Source organism: Phyllostomus hastatus, unplaced genomic scaffold (genome assembly GCF_019186645.2).
Source record: "Phyllostomus hastatus isolate PE091 unplaced genomic scaffold, TTU_PhHast_1.1 phas_contig_210, whole genome shotgun sequence".
Lineage (NCBI taxonomy): Eukaryota > Metazoa > Chordata > Mammalia > Chiroptera > Phyllostomidae > Phyllostomus > Phyllostomus hastatus.
Window position 1 is genome coordinate 25084393 of NW_025333737.1, and position 20275 is coordinate 25104667.

At 37.2% G+C, this 20275-nt stretch overlaps 1 protein-coding gene across 2 annotated transcripts in view; it reads left to right on the forward strand.

The window, feature by feature from the left end:
- MBTD1 (mbt domain containing 1) overlaps nt 1–20275 on the forward strand; it is a 68282-nt gene that overhangs the window by 14283 nt on the left and 33724 nt on the right. Inside the window, exons 4-8 of one of the 2 annotated variants that reach the window (XM_045836532.1) lie at nt 986–1089; nt 12501–12702; nt 16947–17086; nt 18371–18485; nt 19483–19565. In XM_045836532.1, coding sequence (XP_045692488.1) covers nt 12549–12702; nt 16947–17086; nt 18371–18485; nt 19483–19565 — 492 coding nt within the window. In that variant the 5' untranslated portion in view covers nt 986–1089; nt 12501–12548. The remainder of the gene's footprint in view (nt 1–985; nt 1090–12500; nt 12703–16946; nt 17087–18370; nt 18486–19482; nt 19566–20275) is intronic. The other variant, XM_045836533.1, reaches the window with a different exon arrangement.

Here is a 20275-nt window from a genome sequence, read left to right on the forward strand (position 1 = left end):
TGCCACTGGACCTTACAGGACACCCACTACATTAGGCCATACTATCAAGTCAAAGCAGCTCTACCTAATACATAGAAACAAACTCAGGGAGGCTGCCAAAATGAAAAGAGACAAAGAAACATGGCCCAAATGAAAGAACAGATCAAAAGTCCACAAAAAGCTAGATGAAATGGAGATAAGCAATCTCTCAGATGCAGAGTTCAAAACACTGGTTATAAGGATGCTCAAGGAACTTAGTGAGGACCTGAACAGCATAAAAAATATCCAGCCAGAAATGAAGGATACACTAATTGAAATAAAGAACATTTTACAGAGAAACAAAGAATGGGTGAAGCCAAGAATGAAATCAATGATTTGGAACATAAGAATGCAAAAAACAACCAATCAGAACAAGAAAAGAGAATCCAAACAAACAAGGATTGTGTAAGCAGGATGTGGGACAACTTGAAACAATCCAACTTCAATTTAGCAATTTACTTCTTAGGGATGCCGGAAGAAGAGCAAGAAATTGGAAATCTATTTGCTAAAATGATGAAAAAAACTTCCCTAATTTGGTGAAGAAAATATACATGCAAGTCCAGGAAGCACAGAATCCCAAACAAAATGGACGCAAAGAGGCCCACACCAAGACACATCATAGTACAATGCCAAAGGATAAGATAAAGAGATGGGGAAGGGGGTTGCTGTGGGGAATGGGGGAAGAGGTCAGGGAACTAAGAAGTACAAATAGGTAGTTACTGAATAGCCTTGGGGATGTAAAGTACAGCATAGGAAAGGGAGGGGCCAAAGAGCTTACACTCAGGACCTTGAACATGAACAAGGGTGGGGGGATTACCTGAATTGGGGGGTGCTGGGTGGAGGGGAGCAAGGGGGACGAAATCAAGACAACTGTAATAGCATAATCAATAAAGTGTAATTTTTAAAAAATGAAGAAATTGCCACGGCCACCACTGCCTTCAGCAACCACCCCCTGATCTCTCAACAGCCATCAACATGGAGACAAGACCTTCCACCAGCTAAAAGATTACCACTCACTGACGACTCAGATGATGGTTAACTTTGTTTAGCAATAAAGTATCTTTAATTAAGGTATGTACATTGTGTTTTAGATGTAATGCTATTATACGCTTAATAGACTACAGTATAGTTAAAATGAAACCTACATATACTGGGAAACCAAAAAATTTATGTGACTCCCTTCTTTGCAGTATTTGTGTTACTGTGTTGGTCTGCAACCAAAATACAACTAAATAATAGGACAGAATTGAAATCGAACATAGTGATCATGTCAGTGAGGATTGTCTCACCAATTAAAAAATTGTTCAGAAGGGCTCAAAAATCAAAACTCAACTTGATTATGTATAAAGGCCCTTAAAGAGAGATGGACAAATTTATAACAGGCAAGTAAACTAGTAAGGAAGCAGCAGTGGTAATGGTGATAACCGAAAGTACAAGTAAAACCCAAAAGCATTGTACAAGACAAAGGACAGTTTATAATGCTAAAAACCACACTTCACAACGAAGGTAATAGCTATATACACCAAATGAATCAGCAACAATCTTGTATAAAGCAGGAACTAAAAAATGTAAGTAGTAAAAGGAAACACTAAAAATAGAAGACTAACAGCACAACATAGGTGTAATGGACAAAAAACTGGGGTACAAGATCTAAATTTAAGAAGGCAGATGTTAAAGTATATCCATCACTACCCTATAATAACAGAGAAAATACTTTCAAAGAGTATTCTCAAAAATTGTTCACGTATTAGGAAAACATCAGTAGGTCCCATACAGAAAACAAAAGCAAAAGGGCACTTAGACCTTGAAATTTAGAAACCCTTTTATAATTTAGAAACCCTTGTACAGCAGGTCCTAGAATGACATCGTTTTGTTCAGCGTTGTTTTGTAACATTGATGAGGAAAAACACTGATTCCCTGCTGAGTTTGCACATCACGCCAGGTGGATTGGCGTGTCTAAATAGAGTGAATGCGGGTGTGCCCTGCAGTGAAAGGGTGTCCTGTCTGGACTTGGTTCCCGCCCTGTGTGCTGCAGCTGCCAGACGGACTGCACACACCCTCCACCCGGAACTAGAATAGTGGGTTGGAAATTAATTACTCTCAATATATGTGTAGCTCACATTTATTTCACTGTTTAATATTAGAATTGTTTCGGGTCTTCAGAAGTTTGGTGGTGTTTTTGTGAACAGAAATAAGCCACAGGAATTTAAATCTTGTTTATATCAATTACCCTGTGGTAATGTTGGTTTTGTTATACATAGTTTCACTTAAAGCCCCAGCTTCCAAAAACCTATCAACATTAAATGAGCACATATATACCAGAATGTTAGCAACTCTATTGCAGTCAAATCCAAATGGAGAGTGAATAAACATCTTGATAAAGTACAATATTACAATTAAAACTAATAAACTGTTTACACATGCAGTAACATGGATAAATCTTAAAAACTGTGCTGAGTAAAATCACCTATAAAAATGTCAATACAATTTTACCCCATATGTGTAAAACCTTAAATATTAACAAAACACGTACAAAATTTAACCCATGGTGCTAGAACGCTTCTAGGGAGAGGAGAGGGATATATAGACTGGGAGAGGTCATGAGGTAGCTTTTATAAAGTGACAGAAAAACTCTGCATCTTGGCAATGTACTTAAAATGATGCCTTAATTTAAAAAAAGAAAAGCTTAACTTTGGAGTTAAAGAGGAATGCTAACAAATTCCAGGGTTCCTCAAAAATGGTAATGAAATACTGTTTCCATACCTGTGGAATACATAAAAAGCAGTGAGCAGTGGGAAATTTATAGTCAAACACCTGTTTAATTTTAAACAAAATTTAACTGAGTAAATTTTAAAGATCTTACTGGCTTTACTCAGCAATTAATAAATTGCTTAGCTTCCAGTCTCTCAGAAAAGAGCTCCAAAGATAGATTTTTATAGACCAAAGTGAGCCAGGAACAAGGAAGTTAAATTGGGCATTTGCTGATGGGTTAAAGCAGGTATTACGTCCCTTAATAGAGCAAAGGGAAATCTTAGAGCTGGGTCAGGTAACTTGTGCTGAGCAGGTAAGTACTGATAGGTTGACCTTGGCCTGCTTTTTCTGAGAGACCGGAGTATAGAAACTTAGTTACAAAGTTTGGGTTTGCTGATGTGTGGTTTATCATGAGCAACTTCATCTTGAACCAAATCTTGTTACTTTAACATAATAAAAATGAAAGTAAGTTCCTACTAAGAAAGGAAAACACAAAGGAAATAAGATTAATGAGTTAAAGAACAGGAAAACTATCAAAACGATTCAGTGGGGAACATTTCACAAACTATATCACTGGCTACTTTAATCAAGGGAGAAAAGAGAAAAAATATACAAAATAAGAAACGACAAGGGGAAAATAACAATGCAGAGGAAATTGAAAAAAAACATATGCAGCTATTTTGCACATTTCTCTGAATAAATTGGACACACACAGCAACTAGGTCCTTTTGAGGGGAGAAGGAGGAAGGGAGAAACATCAGTTTGTTTTTCCTTTTATTTATGCATTCATTGGTTGATTCTTATATGCACCCTGACCAGGAATCAAACCCACAACCTTGGCGTATCTGGAGGATGTTTTAGACAATTGAGCTCTCTAGCCAGGGCTAAATCTTCATTTCTAATACCATTCCCCACTAAAAGAAACCAAGTGTTTTGGGGGAAATGGTTGATTCAGGAACATGAGGGTAAGATAAGCCTGGACTATCATTATATCAGAAAGTAAACTGTTTTTTAAAAAATGGCAGGAACATGTCAGATTGACACAGGAGTCAGCTTGATGGGGCTCCCACTGGCCAAATTTAGGACGATTTGAGCCCTCAAGTGATTCAGGGCAATGATGAATTATAAGCCACTGAAGCATTGGAATCAGTGAATTGGTATCCGTATACAAAAAAGAAGTATATTTCTTACACAAGGGTGCCAGTTGATGAATATGGGAGGAATTCTGGTGTTGGAAAATCATAAAGATTGGGCAAGAATCTACATATGCAAAAAACTGGGGTGGAATTTTTGATCCAAATATTTGCATAGTCTTTAAACGTCTCCCCATAGGTTCGTTATTTAAAAGAGGGGAAATAGAAAGGAGAGCCAGACCACACCTAGACCAAGTCTTAAAACTTAACATCACCAATATGAGGCAGATAAGCATCATGTAATCTAGCATTGCTACCTGAGAAAGAGCACCAGTTGTATAGTATTTCACCTGGGGATATACAGCCTGAATCTAATCATGTGAAAGCCTCAAATACATAATGAAATTTTGTTTTAGGAAAGAAGAGGAAAGCTGTGTGGAAGTATTCCAAATAATTTGTGTAAGGTTTTAACTACAAATATGGTTTCTTTGCCTATTCAGATTATTACAGTTATTTTCCTATTCAAGTAATTGTTCTTTTGTGTGAGGTTTGGTTTTGTGTCTTTCAATAAATTTTCCATTTCATCTAAGTTGTCAGACTTACTAGCATAAGGTTGTTACTAATATTCTTAACTTTTTAATACCTGTAGGACCTAGGGATGTCACCACTCATGATAATGGAAAATTTGTGTCTCTGATAAATCTCAAATCAGAGATTAAAAATCTTGTCTTCTTAAAGAACCAGTGTTTGCTTTCATTTCTTTTTTTTATTTCATTGATTTTCACTTGGAGCTTTGAATATAAATTTTCTGTTAAGGTTTTTTTTTCCTTTAGAAGTTTAAAGACACTACTTTTATTAATCTCACCATTGAGAAGCCCAATGATTTCCTAGGTCCTTTCTCTTTTGATGTGGCATAGTGTTTTTCTTGAAACTTTTTAGTATCTTTAATGTCAGAGTTCTGTGATTATTATGATGTACCTTGGTGTAGATTTTAAGTCATTAAACTGGGTTTGCATAGTCTCAATACAGAAACTCTGTCTTGATCTTGGATATTTTTGTTGTTGTTCCTTTAAATAACTTTACCACCATTTGCTTTGTCTTCAGTATCTTTATTCTTTGGATTTTGGATCTTCTGAATTTAATTCTATCTTTTATATTATGTAGCTTTTCATCTCATGTATACACACATACTCACTTTTTTGAACAATTTTTCCTTGATTTTACTATCCATTTGTTGAATTTATTATTTTGCCTCTATTTTTAAGTTGCAAGATCTACTTTGTTCATTGATCACTGATGGTATCACCTATTCTTACGTCTCTGATGAATTAATTTCATTTTTTGAAGTTTCGCTCCCAGCAAAACAGAATCCTTTAGATTTCTTTTTTTCCTGAAGATTTATTTTGGTCTCTCACATTCTTAGAGGTCTTTCTCAAATGATTGGTGTTCCTTGCCTGTTTGTTCTTATTTAAGGTTAGTTACTAAGGAGCTGTATGGACTGCATGAGCCTGAGTTGGGCATGTTGACTAGTGAGATTCACTGTGGTGATAGGTTACTTTTTAAATCTCTGGTTTCTGCAATTTTAGTATGATCTCTTTAGATGTGGATATCTTTTCATTTTGCTTCATATGTATTGTAGTTTTATCTGTGAATTCTACTTTCATTATTTCTGCAAAATTTTCAGTCAGTATCTCATTCAACCTTCCCTTTCTCCATTCTCCTTATGCTCTCCTTTGAGAATTCTTTTTAAAATATATTTTATTGATTATGCTATTACAGTTGTCCCAGTTTTTCCCCTTTTGACCCCCTCCTCTTGATACCACCTTCCCTCCAGCAATCCTCGCCCCCTTAGCTCATGTCCATGGGTTATGCATAAAAGTTCTTTGGCTTCTCCATTTCCTGTTGTTAACATCCCCCTATTTTGTGCCTACCAATTATGCTTCTTAATCTCTGCACCTTTCCCCACACTCTCCCCCTTCCCCCTCCCAGCTGGTAACCCTCCAAATCATCTCCATATCTATGATTTTGTTCCTGTTCTGCCTGTTTGCTTAGTTTGTTTTTTTATATTCAGTTGTTGATAGTTGTGAATTTGTTGCCATTTTTATTTTCATAGTTTTGATCTTCATTTTCTTAAATAGGTCCCTTTAACATTTCATGTAATAATGGCTTGTTGATGATGAACTCTTTTAGCTTTAACTTGTCTGGGAGCCCTTTATCTGACCTTCCATTCTAAATGATAGCTTTGCTGGATAGAGTAATCTTGGATGTAGGTCCTTGCTTTTCATCACTTTGAATACTTCTTGCTAGTCCCTTCTTACTTGCAAAGTTTCTTTTGAGAAATCAGTTGCCAGTCTTATGGGAACTTCTTTCTAGATAATGATCTGCTTTTCTCTTGCTGTGTTTAAGATTCTCTCTTTATCTTTAACCTTTGGAATTTTAATTATGTGTCTTGGTGTGGTCCTCTTTGGGTCCAAATTATTTGGGACTCTGCTTCCTGCATTTGTATATCTGCTTCCTTCACCAGATTAGGGAGTTTTTGTTTTGTTTTGTTTTATTTTTTCATTATGTTTTTAAGTAAGTTATCAATTTCTTGCTCTTTCTCTTCTCCTTCTGGCATCCTTATGAATCAGTTGTTGGTACATTTGGAGATGTCCCAGAGGGTCCTTATACTGTCCTCAGTTTTTTCCTAGTCCTTTTGTCTTCCTGCTGTTCTGGTTGAATGCTTATTTCTTCCTTATGTTCCAAATTGTTGATTTGAATCCCAGCTTCATGCCCATGAGTGATGGTTCCCTGTAGATTGTTCTTTATTTCATTTAGTGTAACCTTCATTTCTTCCTGGGCCTTTTTAATTTTGTTGTACTCAACAAGTTTTTTGAACATCCTGATCACCAGTGTTTTGAACTCTGCATCTGATAGGTTGGTTATCTCTTTTTCAGTTAGTTCTTTTTCTGAGGTTTTATCCCGTTTTCATTTGGGCCATGTTTCTTTGTCTTTTCAATTTGGCAGCCTCCCTGTGTTTGTTTCTGCATATTAGAACTGCTTTGACTCCCTGCTTTAGTAGCGTGGCCTGTTGTAGAAAAGGCACCTATAAATTGTGTGGTGTGGAGCCTTAGGTAATCACCTGGGCAGGGCAATCAGCTTCACAGCTTTGTGTCTGTATTGGGGGAGGGCTCAGAGAGGGGACAGTGCTGCTGCCTGGCTTCTGGAGGTTTCCTGGCAGTCGCCTGTTTCCAGTCACTTTACCCACTTCCTGCATGCAACTGGAGCCGTTCCAGCTGTTGCCTTTGTGGTGAATCCCAGAGAAGGTGAGTTTGCATACGTTCTAAGTCTGTGCGGGGCCTTTAAACTGAGTCTCTTGAAAATCCAGAGTTTTTTCCACCACCCCAAACCCCGCTGGTTTTTACAGTCATTAGTTATGGGGATTTATCTGCCCTGCGCCGGAACCCTGGGCTGCGCAGTCTGGCCTGGGTCTGGTATCACTCATTCCCAAGGTATCCCTCCTGATTTTTATCCACCATAAGTGAATGTAGGATCGTGTGTTCTTGCGCCTCTGCACCATACTGCATCTTCCCTTCTCTCTGCCTGTTTCCGCAAGTCCGCCTCCATCTTGACCGGAAGTACCTCCTTTGAGAGTACTTATTAGACGTTTTTTAAAAGATTTTACTTAGTTTTAGACAGAGGGAAAGGGAGGGAGAGAAACATCAATGTGTGGTTGAGTCGCATGCACCCCCTACTCAGGACCTGGCCTGCAACCCAGGCATGTGCCCTGACTGGGAATTGACCCAGCGACCCTTTGGTTCTCAGGCCAGTACACATTCCCTGAGCCACAACAATGAGGGCCTTATTAGGTCATTATATTCTATGCTCTTTTAACCTCTTGTGTTCCTTGTTTCTGCTTTTCTTGGCAGTGTTTTGGGTATTTTCTTAATGTTTACCTTCTATTTCCCTATTTTTTTCCAGTTATGTCTAATCGCTGAAATGTCCTGTTTAGCCCATCTATTGACGTGTTTTGGTATTTTAAAATGTAATGGTTATATTTTTTATTTACAGAAGTTTGGTTCTTTTTAAATATGCCGGATTGCCTTTTATTCCTTTGCTAATTTTTCAGTAATGTTTTTATTACTTCTTAATGAGTTTTTCAATGGTTATTTTATATTCTGTCTCTGGCAGTTTCAGTGCCTAACTTCACGATTCCTGATCTCTTTTTGCTGACACGTGCTTGTGGTAGATTGCATATCATGTGGTTGATATTGAATGTGTACTAAATCTGTGGGGATGGTAAAAGGCCTGAGTTACAGGTGATTATTTTCTGAGGTGATTTAGGATTGCTTCTGCTGGGTGTCAGGGGGCACTAGTATCCTGGAACTAGTTTGATTTCTTGACTGTAGGGGATGGTAAATTATGACCTCAGACATAATCAGGAGGGCAAGCTATAATTATTACATAATCTCAGAGAATCCACTCTACCCAGAGCATAGGCCAAAAAGACTCCCTTTAGGTCCCCTTTGCATGCAGATTTTTTTCCCTACTCACCTTCATTGAAGTTCCAGCCCCCTTGGGGGTTTTGATTTGATGCTGGAGTTTCCTATTAAGCTCCCCGACAGCAAGTAAATGGTAAGTTTTATGTGGGATAAATTGATTACAGTTTATATAGTTAACTAGTATTCTATTCTAAGAAAAAATAGTGAGTGAGCAACATTCCCCAGCTGGAATACAGCTTCTCAACTAGTGTGTCCTGGATTTTGTGTATGTCAGGATATTCATTCCTGCAGTATTTGGGATAATCAGAGACCTCAGCCTGGGTGCACGCAGAGGCATGTTCTCCTTCTGTTGCGTAGATAATCATTTTCTGTGTGTGTGCTGGGACCTTGAAAAGGTCAGAGAGCACTTCTCTAGAACATTAGTCCTTGAAGATTCTTTGGGAAGGACTGCACACTATATATCTCTCTTTATCATAATGTTCATAAGCATACTAAAGGCTTAAAGAAGGCTTGAACTAAGAAAATTTCCCAAATGCATTTAACCATAGTACTTTTTTAAATGTTTATAACCTGTAATTATTGAGACAAAATCGTAATCATTGACTCCCTGAAATTTCAGGCTTATATTCTCTGAGAAATAGAGTCAAAGTAGATGTGCTGGCATTTAATGGTCAATAAATATGTATTAGCTGCCAGTCAAGCTCTCTGTAAAGCAGACAAGCCTGTATGAAAACAACAGATACTACAAATCATCTCTGCATGCTGGTAGACTGTACAAATTTATTAGAAATCAGAATTCTAGCCAGTGTTTATTAAGTGTGAGTTCCAGTCACCTTGATAAATATTTCGTAATGGCTTTCAAGGGCTCTTTTCATGTGGCCGCTCTATCCTCCTCCCACCTCATCTCCCACACCTCTTCACACTGGGCCCCAACGACACTGGGCGTTCCCTGTGCCAAATACGTTCCACTCTGAAAAGCCTTTTGTCTTGTTCTTTCCTTTGCCTAGAACATTGCAGCAGCAGATACTTAAATGACTGCCCTTTTTGTCCTAATGGTCTTTTCTCACCACTACATCTCAGTTGTCTACCCCTGCCTTAGTTACTCTGTCATCAAATGGCCTTGCTTACATTTCTCCCGCCAGTAGGCTTTCGCCTTTGTGAGAACCACGGATCTTGTCTGCTGTCTTTAGCCTGTCACTATGAGACACACAGATTACTTGATGGTTGTTGAATGTTGCATGAATAAGGAGTAATCTCGTAACTTGCCCAAGTTCACAGCTAGTGAATGGAAAAAAATAAGTATCAACTCTAGGTCTTTCAGAATTCTGTGTTCTTAGCATCACTTTTTACCTAAACAATGACTGTCCCATTCCCTGCCATCTTGTTAGGCTTTTCTTATGGAATTGCCTTCTTTATTCTTTTTGAAATCTCTTAGTGGTAGTAGATATTGATTCTCTGAAGATAGATTTAATTTATAGAAATACTTGAAAAGTTACTCAGAACCAAATCTGCTAAATAAGATGGGTAATCAAGCTAGGGAAAACTGTTGGAGATGAAATAATTATCTAAAGTGACCACAAAAAAATGGGATTTTTTTATTGTTTGCTTTTGTTTTAATGGGGACTAAATGAGACTTCTAGAAGAAGAAGAATAAAAAAAAAAAGTGTAGAGACTCCCAAGGAACTTTGTAAAAGACAGTGTTGGCTTGGATATAAAATATTTCCATTGTGCAGATTGAGAAACTGGTTTTGTCGCTTTCATAGTTACACCTGATATGAGTGAAAATCAGTTTCCCATTCAGTGCAGATGTTTAATGCTAAATACTTGAAGATGACAGTTTATTCAATAAAAGTGGATGGCTTTATATTGTCAGGGTTTGGACAACAGATTTCAGCTTTGTTGCTGGTCTTGTTAACTTAAGCTAGCCAGAAAAGAAATTGTGCAAGAAATATAAAGTGATATAAAAAATATTAAAGCAAAAGAATAGTTTGAGAGGTTGTGGAGAAAAGGGAACCCTAGTGCACTATTGGTGGGATTGCAGACTGGTGCAACTACTATGGATAACAATGTGGAATTTCCTCAGACAACTAAAAATGGATCTGCCTTTTGACCGAGCAATTCCAATGCTGGAATTATATCTTAATAACCCTGAAACACCAATCCAAAAGACCTATGCACCCCAATGTTCAGAGCAGCACAATTTACAATAGCCAAGTGCTGGAAGCAACCTAGGTGCCCATCAGTAAATGAGTGGATCAGAAAACCATGGTACATTTACACAATGGAATCCTATGCAGCAGAAAGAAAGAAGGAGCTCCTACCCTTTGCGACAGCATGGATGGAACTGGAAAGCATTATGCTAAGCGAAATAAGCCACGTGGTGAAAGACAAATACCATATGATCTCACCTTTAACAGGAACTTAATCAACAAAACAAACAAACAAACAAGCAAAGTATAACCGAAGACACTGAAATTGAGAACAGGCTGACAGTGACCAGAGGGGAGAAAGGAAGGGAATTTCAGGGGAAAAGGGGAAGGGTTTGCAGGAACAAGTTTATAAAGGACACATGGACAGTAACAAGGGGTGGGGGGTGAAAATGGGAGGGAGGTGGGGAGTGCTGGGGTGGGTGGGCTGGGATGGCGGGGAGGCAGAAAACTATTTGAACAACAATTAAAATTTTTTTAAGTGTAAAAACAAAAGAATAAAAATAGGTGCCAACTCTAAAGATCCTTCAGTTGATAATACTTGCTTGACTTATAACTCACTACATGTTTAAAGATAGTTTGATGTTATTTTTTTATTTCAAATATTTTTTCGGTTATATTTTGATTTTCTTCTTGCTAAACTTAAAGGTTTAGAATTTATTTCATGAAAGGTTTCAATAGTGGTGTATTCATTTTGGGGGCTATTTTTGTGGCCCCAGTGAAGGATTTTTTGGAGGAACATATGAGTAGCATTCACTGCAGAAATAAGTGTCTTCATGCTTTCCTTTGAAAAGGAAATATATTTTGCTTGAGATAATTGGGTTTTTATAAACCGTTGTTTTAAAAAATGAAATAGGATTTTATAAAATAGGATTTTATGTGTAGAAATGTTATCTTGTCTAATTTTGAAATGGCTACTATCTAAAAATTGTCCCTAATACTTAAAAGTCTCAATTAATCCTTTCAGAACTCTTAGAAATACTTTTTTTTAAAGCATTTATATATTTCCTGGGTGTTCTAAAGTATTATAGTCTAGACCAGCGACTTTGAACACTTCTCATCACATGGCACACATAAATTAATTACTAAAATTTTGCAGCACACCAAAAAGTACATTATAGTTTTTGCTGATCTGACAAAATAGATATAATTTTTGTTGATTTACTCTCCCCCACCCAAAAAAGGTAACTACCTACCCTTTTTGCTCCAAAATTACTTTTAAAAATGAAGTGCGTGCACTCGTCGTGTATAAGGATTTCTGGTACCAAGAGTTAACCAGTCAGACACAACCTTATTATATACCGTGACCAATAAGATGCAACTCTGTCATATTACCTATACATTTTCAGTTCAAGTTAGGGCATTCATGCTGGACAGCCATTGTTGTGGTGGCTGTTGTCATTTTTTTGTTGTTGTTGAACAGTTGAAGGGAAAAGAAGTCAGTGCCCCAATGAAACAGGTATTGCATGTTTTAAAAATTCCGTGGCATACTAGTTGAAAATTGCTGGTTAGATATTTGCAGTTTTAGAGATGAAAGGCAGATTAAGAAATCATCTGTTATGTGTATTTCAGTACAGTTTTTTAATCATCTGATCTAATCTCTTATAGAGAAGTGCCACGCCTGGTTTAGGGCAAAACTTGAATTACAGGATGATCTGCTTCAGTCAATATTCTTACCATCAGTATTGTTATTCTTACTAGCTAACATCATAGCTAATGAATTTAAGCCTCAGAAGTGGAGGACTCCATTTTGACACAAACATTTAGCTTTCCATTATAAAATAAAATTATCACTTCGCAGGGCTAGATTTTCATTTTTCAAATCTCACTTACCAAAATTTGAACTAAGGTCTTTTAGGGGGTATATATTAGGTCTGTGTCATGTATTATTAATTTCTTCTGTTTTTAAGATTGAACATTCTTCACAATCCGAGAGGAAAAGAAGAGACTGGTTCGGGATGTTTGACGGTTATGATAGCTGCAGTGAGGACACAAGTAGCAGCTCCAGCTCTGAGGAGAGTGAAGAAGAAGTTGCTCCTTTACCTTCTAATCTCCCAATTATTAAAAACAATGGACAAGTCTACACATATCCGGATGGGAAATCTGGCATGGGTGAGTATCCAGAGCTCAGCCTTCAGGTGGACAGCCTTCACCTGTTTACAGCTTTGTTTAAGGATATGTTTTTATTGCATGTCTTCTGTCATTCCCCTTCCTTAGAGTTTTTATAACAGAGGACATCTTTATAATGCAATTTGAAAAAACTTACAGTTCCAGAGTAGATCACTGGGTTTGTGTTTGATCTCTATTTTGTCTACCTACCATTTTCTGTTGGAAAGCAAGTAGAACAAAATGAAAACAGAAGGCTATTGAGAAATTTAATGTAGACTTAAATTTTGTAATTACATAATAAAACCCTGTGTAATTGGCCTTGACTGGTATCATCCAGTGGGTTGGGCAAACCTGCAAACCAAAAGGTTGCCTGTTCGATTCCCAGTGAGGGCACATGCCTAGATTGAGGTCCAGGTTCCCGGTTGGTGGAGTGCGAGAGGCAACCAATTGATGTTTTCACAGACATCGCTGTTTCTGTCCCTCCTCCCTCTCTCTCTCTCTCTTCCTTCTCTCTAAAAATTTTTTTAAAGAGATTTTTATTTATGTTTAGAGAGGGAAAAGGAGGGAGAAAGAGAGGGAAACATCGATGTCTGGTTTGATTTTTCAAACCAAAACCCTTTGATTTTTACCATATGAACTAATAAACCAATTAAACCAGCCTTGTGCTTTTGCTGTTGATTATTTTCTTTTTAAAACAAGGCATAAGGCTTTGAAGCTCTTCAGATAACCTTTTACTTACTCAATTCGACTGTCTTAAAAATATTTTATTCCTATTTCTGTCATATACTGGTAAGTGCTGTGTTGTATAATCTTTCAGGGTTTTTTTAAAGATTTTATTTATTTACTTCTTAGAAGGAAAGAGAGGGAGAGAAATATCAAGGTGTGGTTGCCTCTTGCACAGCCCCAACTGGAGAACCTGGCCTGCAACCCAGGCATGTGCCTTGACTGGGAATCAAACGTGAACTTTTGGCTCCCAGGCCAGTCAGTGCTCAGTCCGCTGAGCCACACCAGCCAGGTCTAATCTTTCTGTTTCATGTCACTTACAGATTTGATAATAATGCCTGATAAGTCCTGTTCTCATCTTTTGATTTAAAAGTTGAGCAGCACACAGCCTCATACAGAGTCCTGCAGCCCATATCAAAAAATGTCACTTCCTTTATCAGAACCCATTAGGTGTGGTCATCCAACCAGTTAACATCTACCAAGGTGTCTCCCGCTTCAGTTTAAATCTCTCAGTCCTTAATGACAAAGCTACATGACAGATTTTATCAAATGTGCCATGGTTTGGTTACGACATACTAGTCTGTTAATCTCATCACAAAAGGACATGAGGTTTATCAAAGCTTTGTGTGTGCCAGACTCTTGTTTTAAGGACTGTGGAGATTACTTCCTAGTCATGGGAATTCTGGTTTGACATCTTTAATTCTTGGCAAAGATATACAGTCCCCTTGGGATCACAGTTTTTTTACCTACATCACTAGCCTTTATAATAATCAGTTCTACACTTTTTACAACAGAAAACCATTTTTTCTCCTCTTAGACATCATTTATTCATCTCTCATCTTCTAGAACCTTACCTTTTCCCATAATTTTCATAGACTTATAAACACCGGTTAGACTATGAGGGCCTCAAGTTTTAACTGTTTGGGTAGAGATTTGATCCTACTTGGGCACTTAAATTTTTTTCCAATTTTATTTCTGTTCATCTTTTTTTCCTCCAATTTTATTGAGGAATGATTGACGGGTGTAATTGTATATATTTAAAGTGTACAGTGTGATAATTTGATATATGTATATTGTGGAATGATTACCAAGATCAAGCTTATTATAACTCATCCATTACCTCATGTAGTCGACTTCGTGTGCGTGTGTGGTGTGAACACTTAAAATCTACTCTTACCAACTTTCAAGTATATAATAGTGTATGATTAACAATAGTCACCCCTATTGTTAGATCCCCGCAGCTTATCCTTTTTATAACGGAAAATTTGAAACCCTCTGGCCTGCATCTCCCTCTTTCCCCCTCTCCCCAACCTCTGGCAACCACCATTCCATGAAGTAGGGTTTTTTTATTTTTATTTTTAAGATTCCCCATATAAATGATAGCACACAGTATTTGTCTTTCTCTGTCTGGCTTCCTTCCTTTAGCATAAGGCCCTGTACCTTCATATCCACGTTGTCAGAATGACAGGATTTTCTTCTTTTTTTTTTAAATGGCTGCATATTTTATTAAATGAACAATATTTCATTTGCTATAGATGATATATATGTATATCACATTTTCTTCATTTGTCAAAGGGCATTGAGTTTTTCCATGTCTTGGTTATTATGAATAGCATGGCAATGAACATTGGAGGGCAGATACCTCTTTGCAATACTAATTTATAGCCAACTATTGAGAAGGGCACAAAGAACACACAATGGGGAAAGGGTAGTCTCTTTAAAAATAGTGCTGGGGAAATTGGATATCCACATGCAAAAGAATGAAACTGGGCCCCACTCTTATACCGCTCAAAAAAATTAACTTGATATTGGGGTGTCCAGCCTTTTGTCATCTCTGGGCTACAGTGGAAGACGAGTTGTCTTGGGCCACACATTGAATACATGAACACTAATGGAAACTGATGAGAAGGAAAAAAAGGTTTCAAGTAAATTTACAGTTTTGTGTTGGGCCACATTCATAGCCATGCTAGACCACATGCAGCCCTCGGACCACGGGTTGGACACCCCTGAAAGACTTAAAATGTAAGACCTAAAACCATGAAACTCCTAGAGGAACCAGGGGAAAAGCTCTTGATGTAGCTCTCGGCAATGATTTTTTGGATGAGACACTAAAAGCACAAACAAAAGCTAAAAGAGATAGTGGGACTACATCAAACTAAAGAGATTCTTACACCAAAGAAACCAGTAAATTAAAAAGGCAACACAGAATGGGAGAACATGAGATAACTGTATATCTGATAAAGAGTTGATATCCAAAATATATAAAAATTCATGCAACTCAGTAGCAGAAAAGCAAAAATTCCGATTAAAAAATGGCAAAGGACCTGAACAGACATCTTTCCAAAGAAGATATAAAATGGCAGCTGGGTACAAAAGAAGGTGCTGAACGTCACTAATCATCAGGGAAGTACAGCTCAAAGCCACGATGAGATAACACCCCACACCCATCAGGGGGCCTGTTACTAAAAAGACTACAAGAGATAACAGATATTGACATGGATCTAGATGGGGGGGGGGGGGCTCCAGCCTGTGGGCTCCATGCAGCCCAGATGACTGCAAATGTGGCCCAACTGCAAATCCTAAATTTACTTAAAAGGTTATGAGATTTTTTTTGTTTTCATCAGTGTTTGTGTATTTACTGTGTGGCCCAGAGTTGCCAAAAGGTTGGGCACACAGAAGAGAAAACCCTGGTGCACTGTTGGTGGGAATGTAAATTGGTACGGCCACTATGAAAAACAGGATAGCTATTCCTCAAAAAATGAAAAATACAAGGACCATATAATTCAGCAGTTCTACTCCTGGGCATATATCTGTTTATCTCTTTAGAGCTTCAGTTCTTGTGACCCTAGTTCTTCCTTTCTGCAGTTGAGATCATTGTCCGTTACTAATGTACAAAAGAGGCTTGATAGGCTTCCATCACTGCAGTATTTTAAAGGCTTATGCAACAGTTTGTGTTGGTCCTCAGTTGTGTCCTACTTTTCAACTCTTGTTTCTAATCCTTTCAAACAGCTCATAATGTATGTGAAAATTCCTAGCACCTGGTAAGCACTAAGGAAATGTTAGTGCAATCCGACTTAAATATTTGTCTTTTGACCCTTTTTTAAGCCTGACTTATCTTCTGGAACTCCTAGCCAAGGAAGGCATCATAACCAGTCTTTTCTCTCACTTTCATCTAGGGTTTTCTACTATTTGTATGACAGATAGAAATTTTCTGTTAGAAGGAAAAAAAATTTTAAGATTTTATTTGTTTTTAGAGAGAGGAAGAGAAACGTCAATGAGTGGTTGCCTCTCATGCACCCCTACTGGAGACCTGGCCCGAAACCCAGGCCTGTGTCCTGGTTGGGAATTGAACCAGTGACCCTTTGGTTCACAGGCCAGCACTCAATCCACTGAGCCACACCAGCCAGAACAAAAATATCTAAATTAAAACTTTGAAATAGTTGGAGAAGTTATTAAACTGTTAGATTAAAATTGATTTTATTATATGATCATGACACCAATATTTTGTTGTTGTTGTTAATTAGCTACCTGCGAAATGTGTGGGATGGTTGGTGTGCGAGATGCTTTTTACTCTAAAACAAAGCGTTTCTGCAGCGTTTCATGTTCAAGAAGTTATTCGTCAAATTCCAAGAAGGCAAGCATTTTGGCCAGACTTCAGGTAACGGTACAGAAACCTTATTCTTTATATCTATTATTTCTGTGGCTTTCATCGTTTACCTGTCATTTGATTGTTATTCACTGCACTCCCCCTCTGTCCCATTGGTCAATTATCATTTTATACCCCACATTTTTAGGATGTAGGTGAGCTCCAGTGTGTGTTCAATCTATAAAATTGACAGCTATTATAAGTAGACAAGGCACAGTATCCAGAATAAACTGAGTTGTGTAAGTGGATTAAAAATACCCTTTTCCTAAATAATCATAAATACAGTCCCCTTTTCAATAATTGAAGCCATTTGCCCCCCCTTGTTTTCTTTTAAGTTATGTCAAGGTAGATCTTTCAGCATTTGTAAGGATATGATTTACCCTTTGGTTTATTTTCCCATCATCTTTGCTTTGTACTTTTGATAACAACCCATTTGATACCTTGACCAAATGTATTTGGTTAATCCAACTAACCTTTTTGAAAATGTTCATAATATAGGAGGAAACTCATCTTCCTCTAAATGTACATCAGGGCGTACAAAATGACTGGAGAATTGATGATGTATCTAAGTTGTTTCTGTTGTAGCATGTAAACAACTTTTTAAAGGCATTACATACCTGATTCTTGTAATTAGTTTACTTTGATGATCACATTTTTTCTTATTCTCCTTTAACTTATTGTGATCATTACATAGCACTGAAAAGGTTAAGTCCTCCAAATTAAGGAAATACATCACTTAGATGTATTTCTATATTTCAGAAAGACAGTGCCTAAAGATCCTGAGCATTGGTCTGTGCCCAAATGGATGGCAGTTTGTCACACTGAATTTGGCCCATGATCATTTTGTCATTGATCTTTTGCGTTAGCACTAAAGGTATAAACCTCAGTCACTTGCTCTTTAAACGTTCGATTATCTTTTCTTACCACATAAAATAGCAATGCTTGGCAACCTGCATGAGTGAATAACCACTGGTTTTATCTAGTAAAAGAAAGAATCAAGTATTCATCACAGCCTATATTTTAACATCTTATGGGATGTAATTTTTTATTAACATATTAATTGCATATTGCTATTTTTGTCTATGCCAGCCCTGCTATCCATATTAGATATCTACATTGTGGCAGAACTCCAGAAAACACTTCTCTTGTTAAAATTCCTTGTATGTTCCCTCTGCTTTAATAATTTTCTAAACCCTCGGTGTTTATTTAAGCAGAATAAGTAGTAGTGTGCAATCAAGTTACTTTTTGGTGTTGGTGGGGGTGCTGAAAAGAATCCTATTTACTTAACTCTTCTTGTTTTAGGGTAAGCCTCCAACAAAGAAAGCTAAAGTTCTTCAGAAACAACCTTTAGTTGCTAAACTAGCCGCATATGCTCAGTATCAAGCTACCTTGCAAAATCAAGCAAAGACTAAAGCAGGTAATGACTTGAATGTTAATAGATGTGAAATATTTGATATTGATTCATCTGGTTTTAATCACTGACATTTTGATGTTGAATTCTGGTTAGCTAAGCTAGTTCTGTTCCCTGTTAGCACATGACACTGGGCTCCCTGACATTTCGGTTTCGGTCAGTTAGTCTAGAAGAGGATGTTTGCGTTCACCAGGTTCAGTGTTTGTGACAGTCTCCTTAATATTAGTGCTTTTTTATCTGGTTTAGTATTTATTTTTTAAGTACTGATTCTCTCTGTGCTTTGGAGAGTAGGGAGCATTGTGGGGAATAATTGGCAAAGAAATAAGACATTTAGCAGGCTTCCAAGGGAGTGGCGAGAAGAGTGTTGTAAGAGGAAAGGACTCTTTCTATTAGGAGATTCTTAACAGAAGCACAAAGACAGGGAGGTAAGTAGGGAGTAAGGTAATGAAAACCCCTAGTATTAGGTGGTAGATATGAGATAGACTTCTCCCTAAGGTTCACCGCAAGAGCTGCATGGGAATAAAAACAAAAGCAGCATATCCACATTCGTTATCATGAACACGTCTGTTCTTAGCTTCTCATAACTGGAGAGCTCTTCGCTTTTGAGGAACTGTGTTGTATGTAAAAGACTTAAACTGCTGGCTGTTTGCAGATACGATTTATGCCAAAGTTCACATTCATTTGGAGAAGTTCTTTAACCTTTTTTTTTTTTTTAAGATTTTATCTATTTATTTTTAGAGAGGGAAGGGAGGGAGATAGAAACATCAATGTGCGGTTGCTGGGGGTCATGGCCTGCAACCAAGGCATGTACCCTGACTGGGAATTGAACCTGCGACACTTGGGTTCGCAGCCCATGCTCAATCCACTGAGCTACGTCAGCTGGGCTTGTTCTTTAACCTTTTACAGGGAAAAAAAACTTCAAACATGATAAATTAATTTTACACCATTTTACATTTTAAGAATTGAGAATTGTAATATATCTAAATTTATTTTATTTCAACAGTAGTCTCCATGGAAGGTTTCAGCTGGGGCAACTACATCAATAGCAATAGCTTTATAGCAGCTCCAGTTACCTGCTTTAAACATGTGAGTATGGAATTTCTCACCTCATACTGAAATGCTTATTCATGGCTTAAATCTGAAGGTGCAATAACACCTAAGCATGTTCTCCTTACATCTTTATTTTATACCTTGTAATGGAAATATTTTTTCTGTTATACTTATCAATAGCTGAAAATAAATTCTATACATTTTTAAGTAAAAGCTTTCTATAAAGACATTGCAGTCCAAAATTATTTTAAGCAAGGACAATACTATTCAAATTTTCACGAGAAGTTGCTGGTTTTGTAATCAAAAATAGTTGTACATTGGCAATGTCATATAGTTCAACCTAATAGAAACCATGTATCATGTATGGAACCTAAATCTTTGTGATTTGACCTGATGATTCGGGAAGGAAAGGATCTTTGTTCCAGGTTTATTTTGTTAGTAATATAGTATTGTGGGCTGATATGTGTGATAAATATGCAAAAACCCTTTGTAAGGTTTTCTTTTTTTTAGCAATTAGATTGTTACAGAGCCTTGGAAAGAATTCAGAATCATGTTTAAAATATATTTGATGTGTTCTTTCCTTTCTATTCTATTCCTTTTTGATTTATCTCTGATAAATTATATGCAATGCTTTTTTTAACCTCACTACAATTTATATTTAAATGTTTTATCTGCTACTGACAAGAAGAGAATTTAGAAAATTAATGAGGTTTTGTGTATACTTAATGTTAAGTTAGTGCTCTACT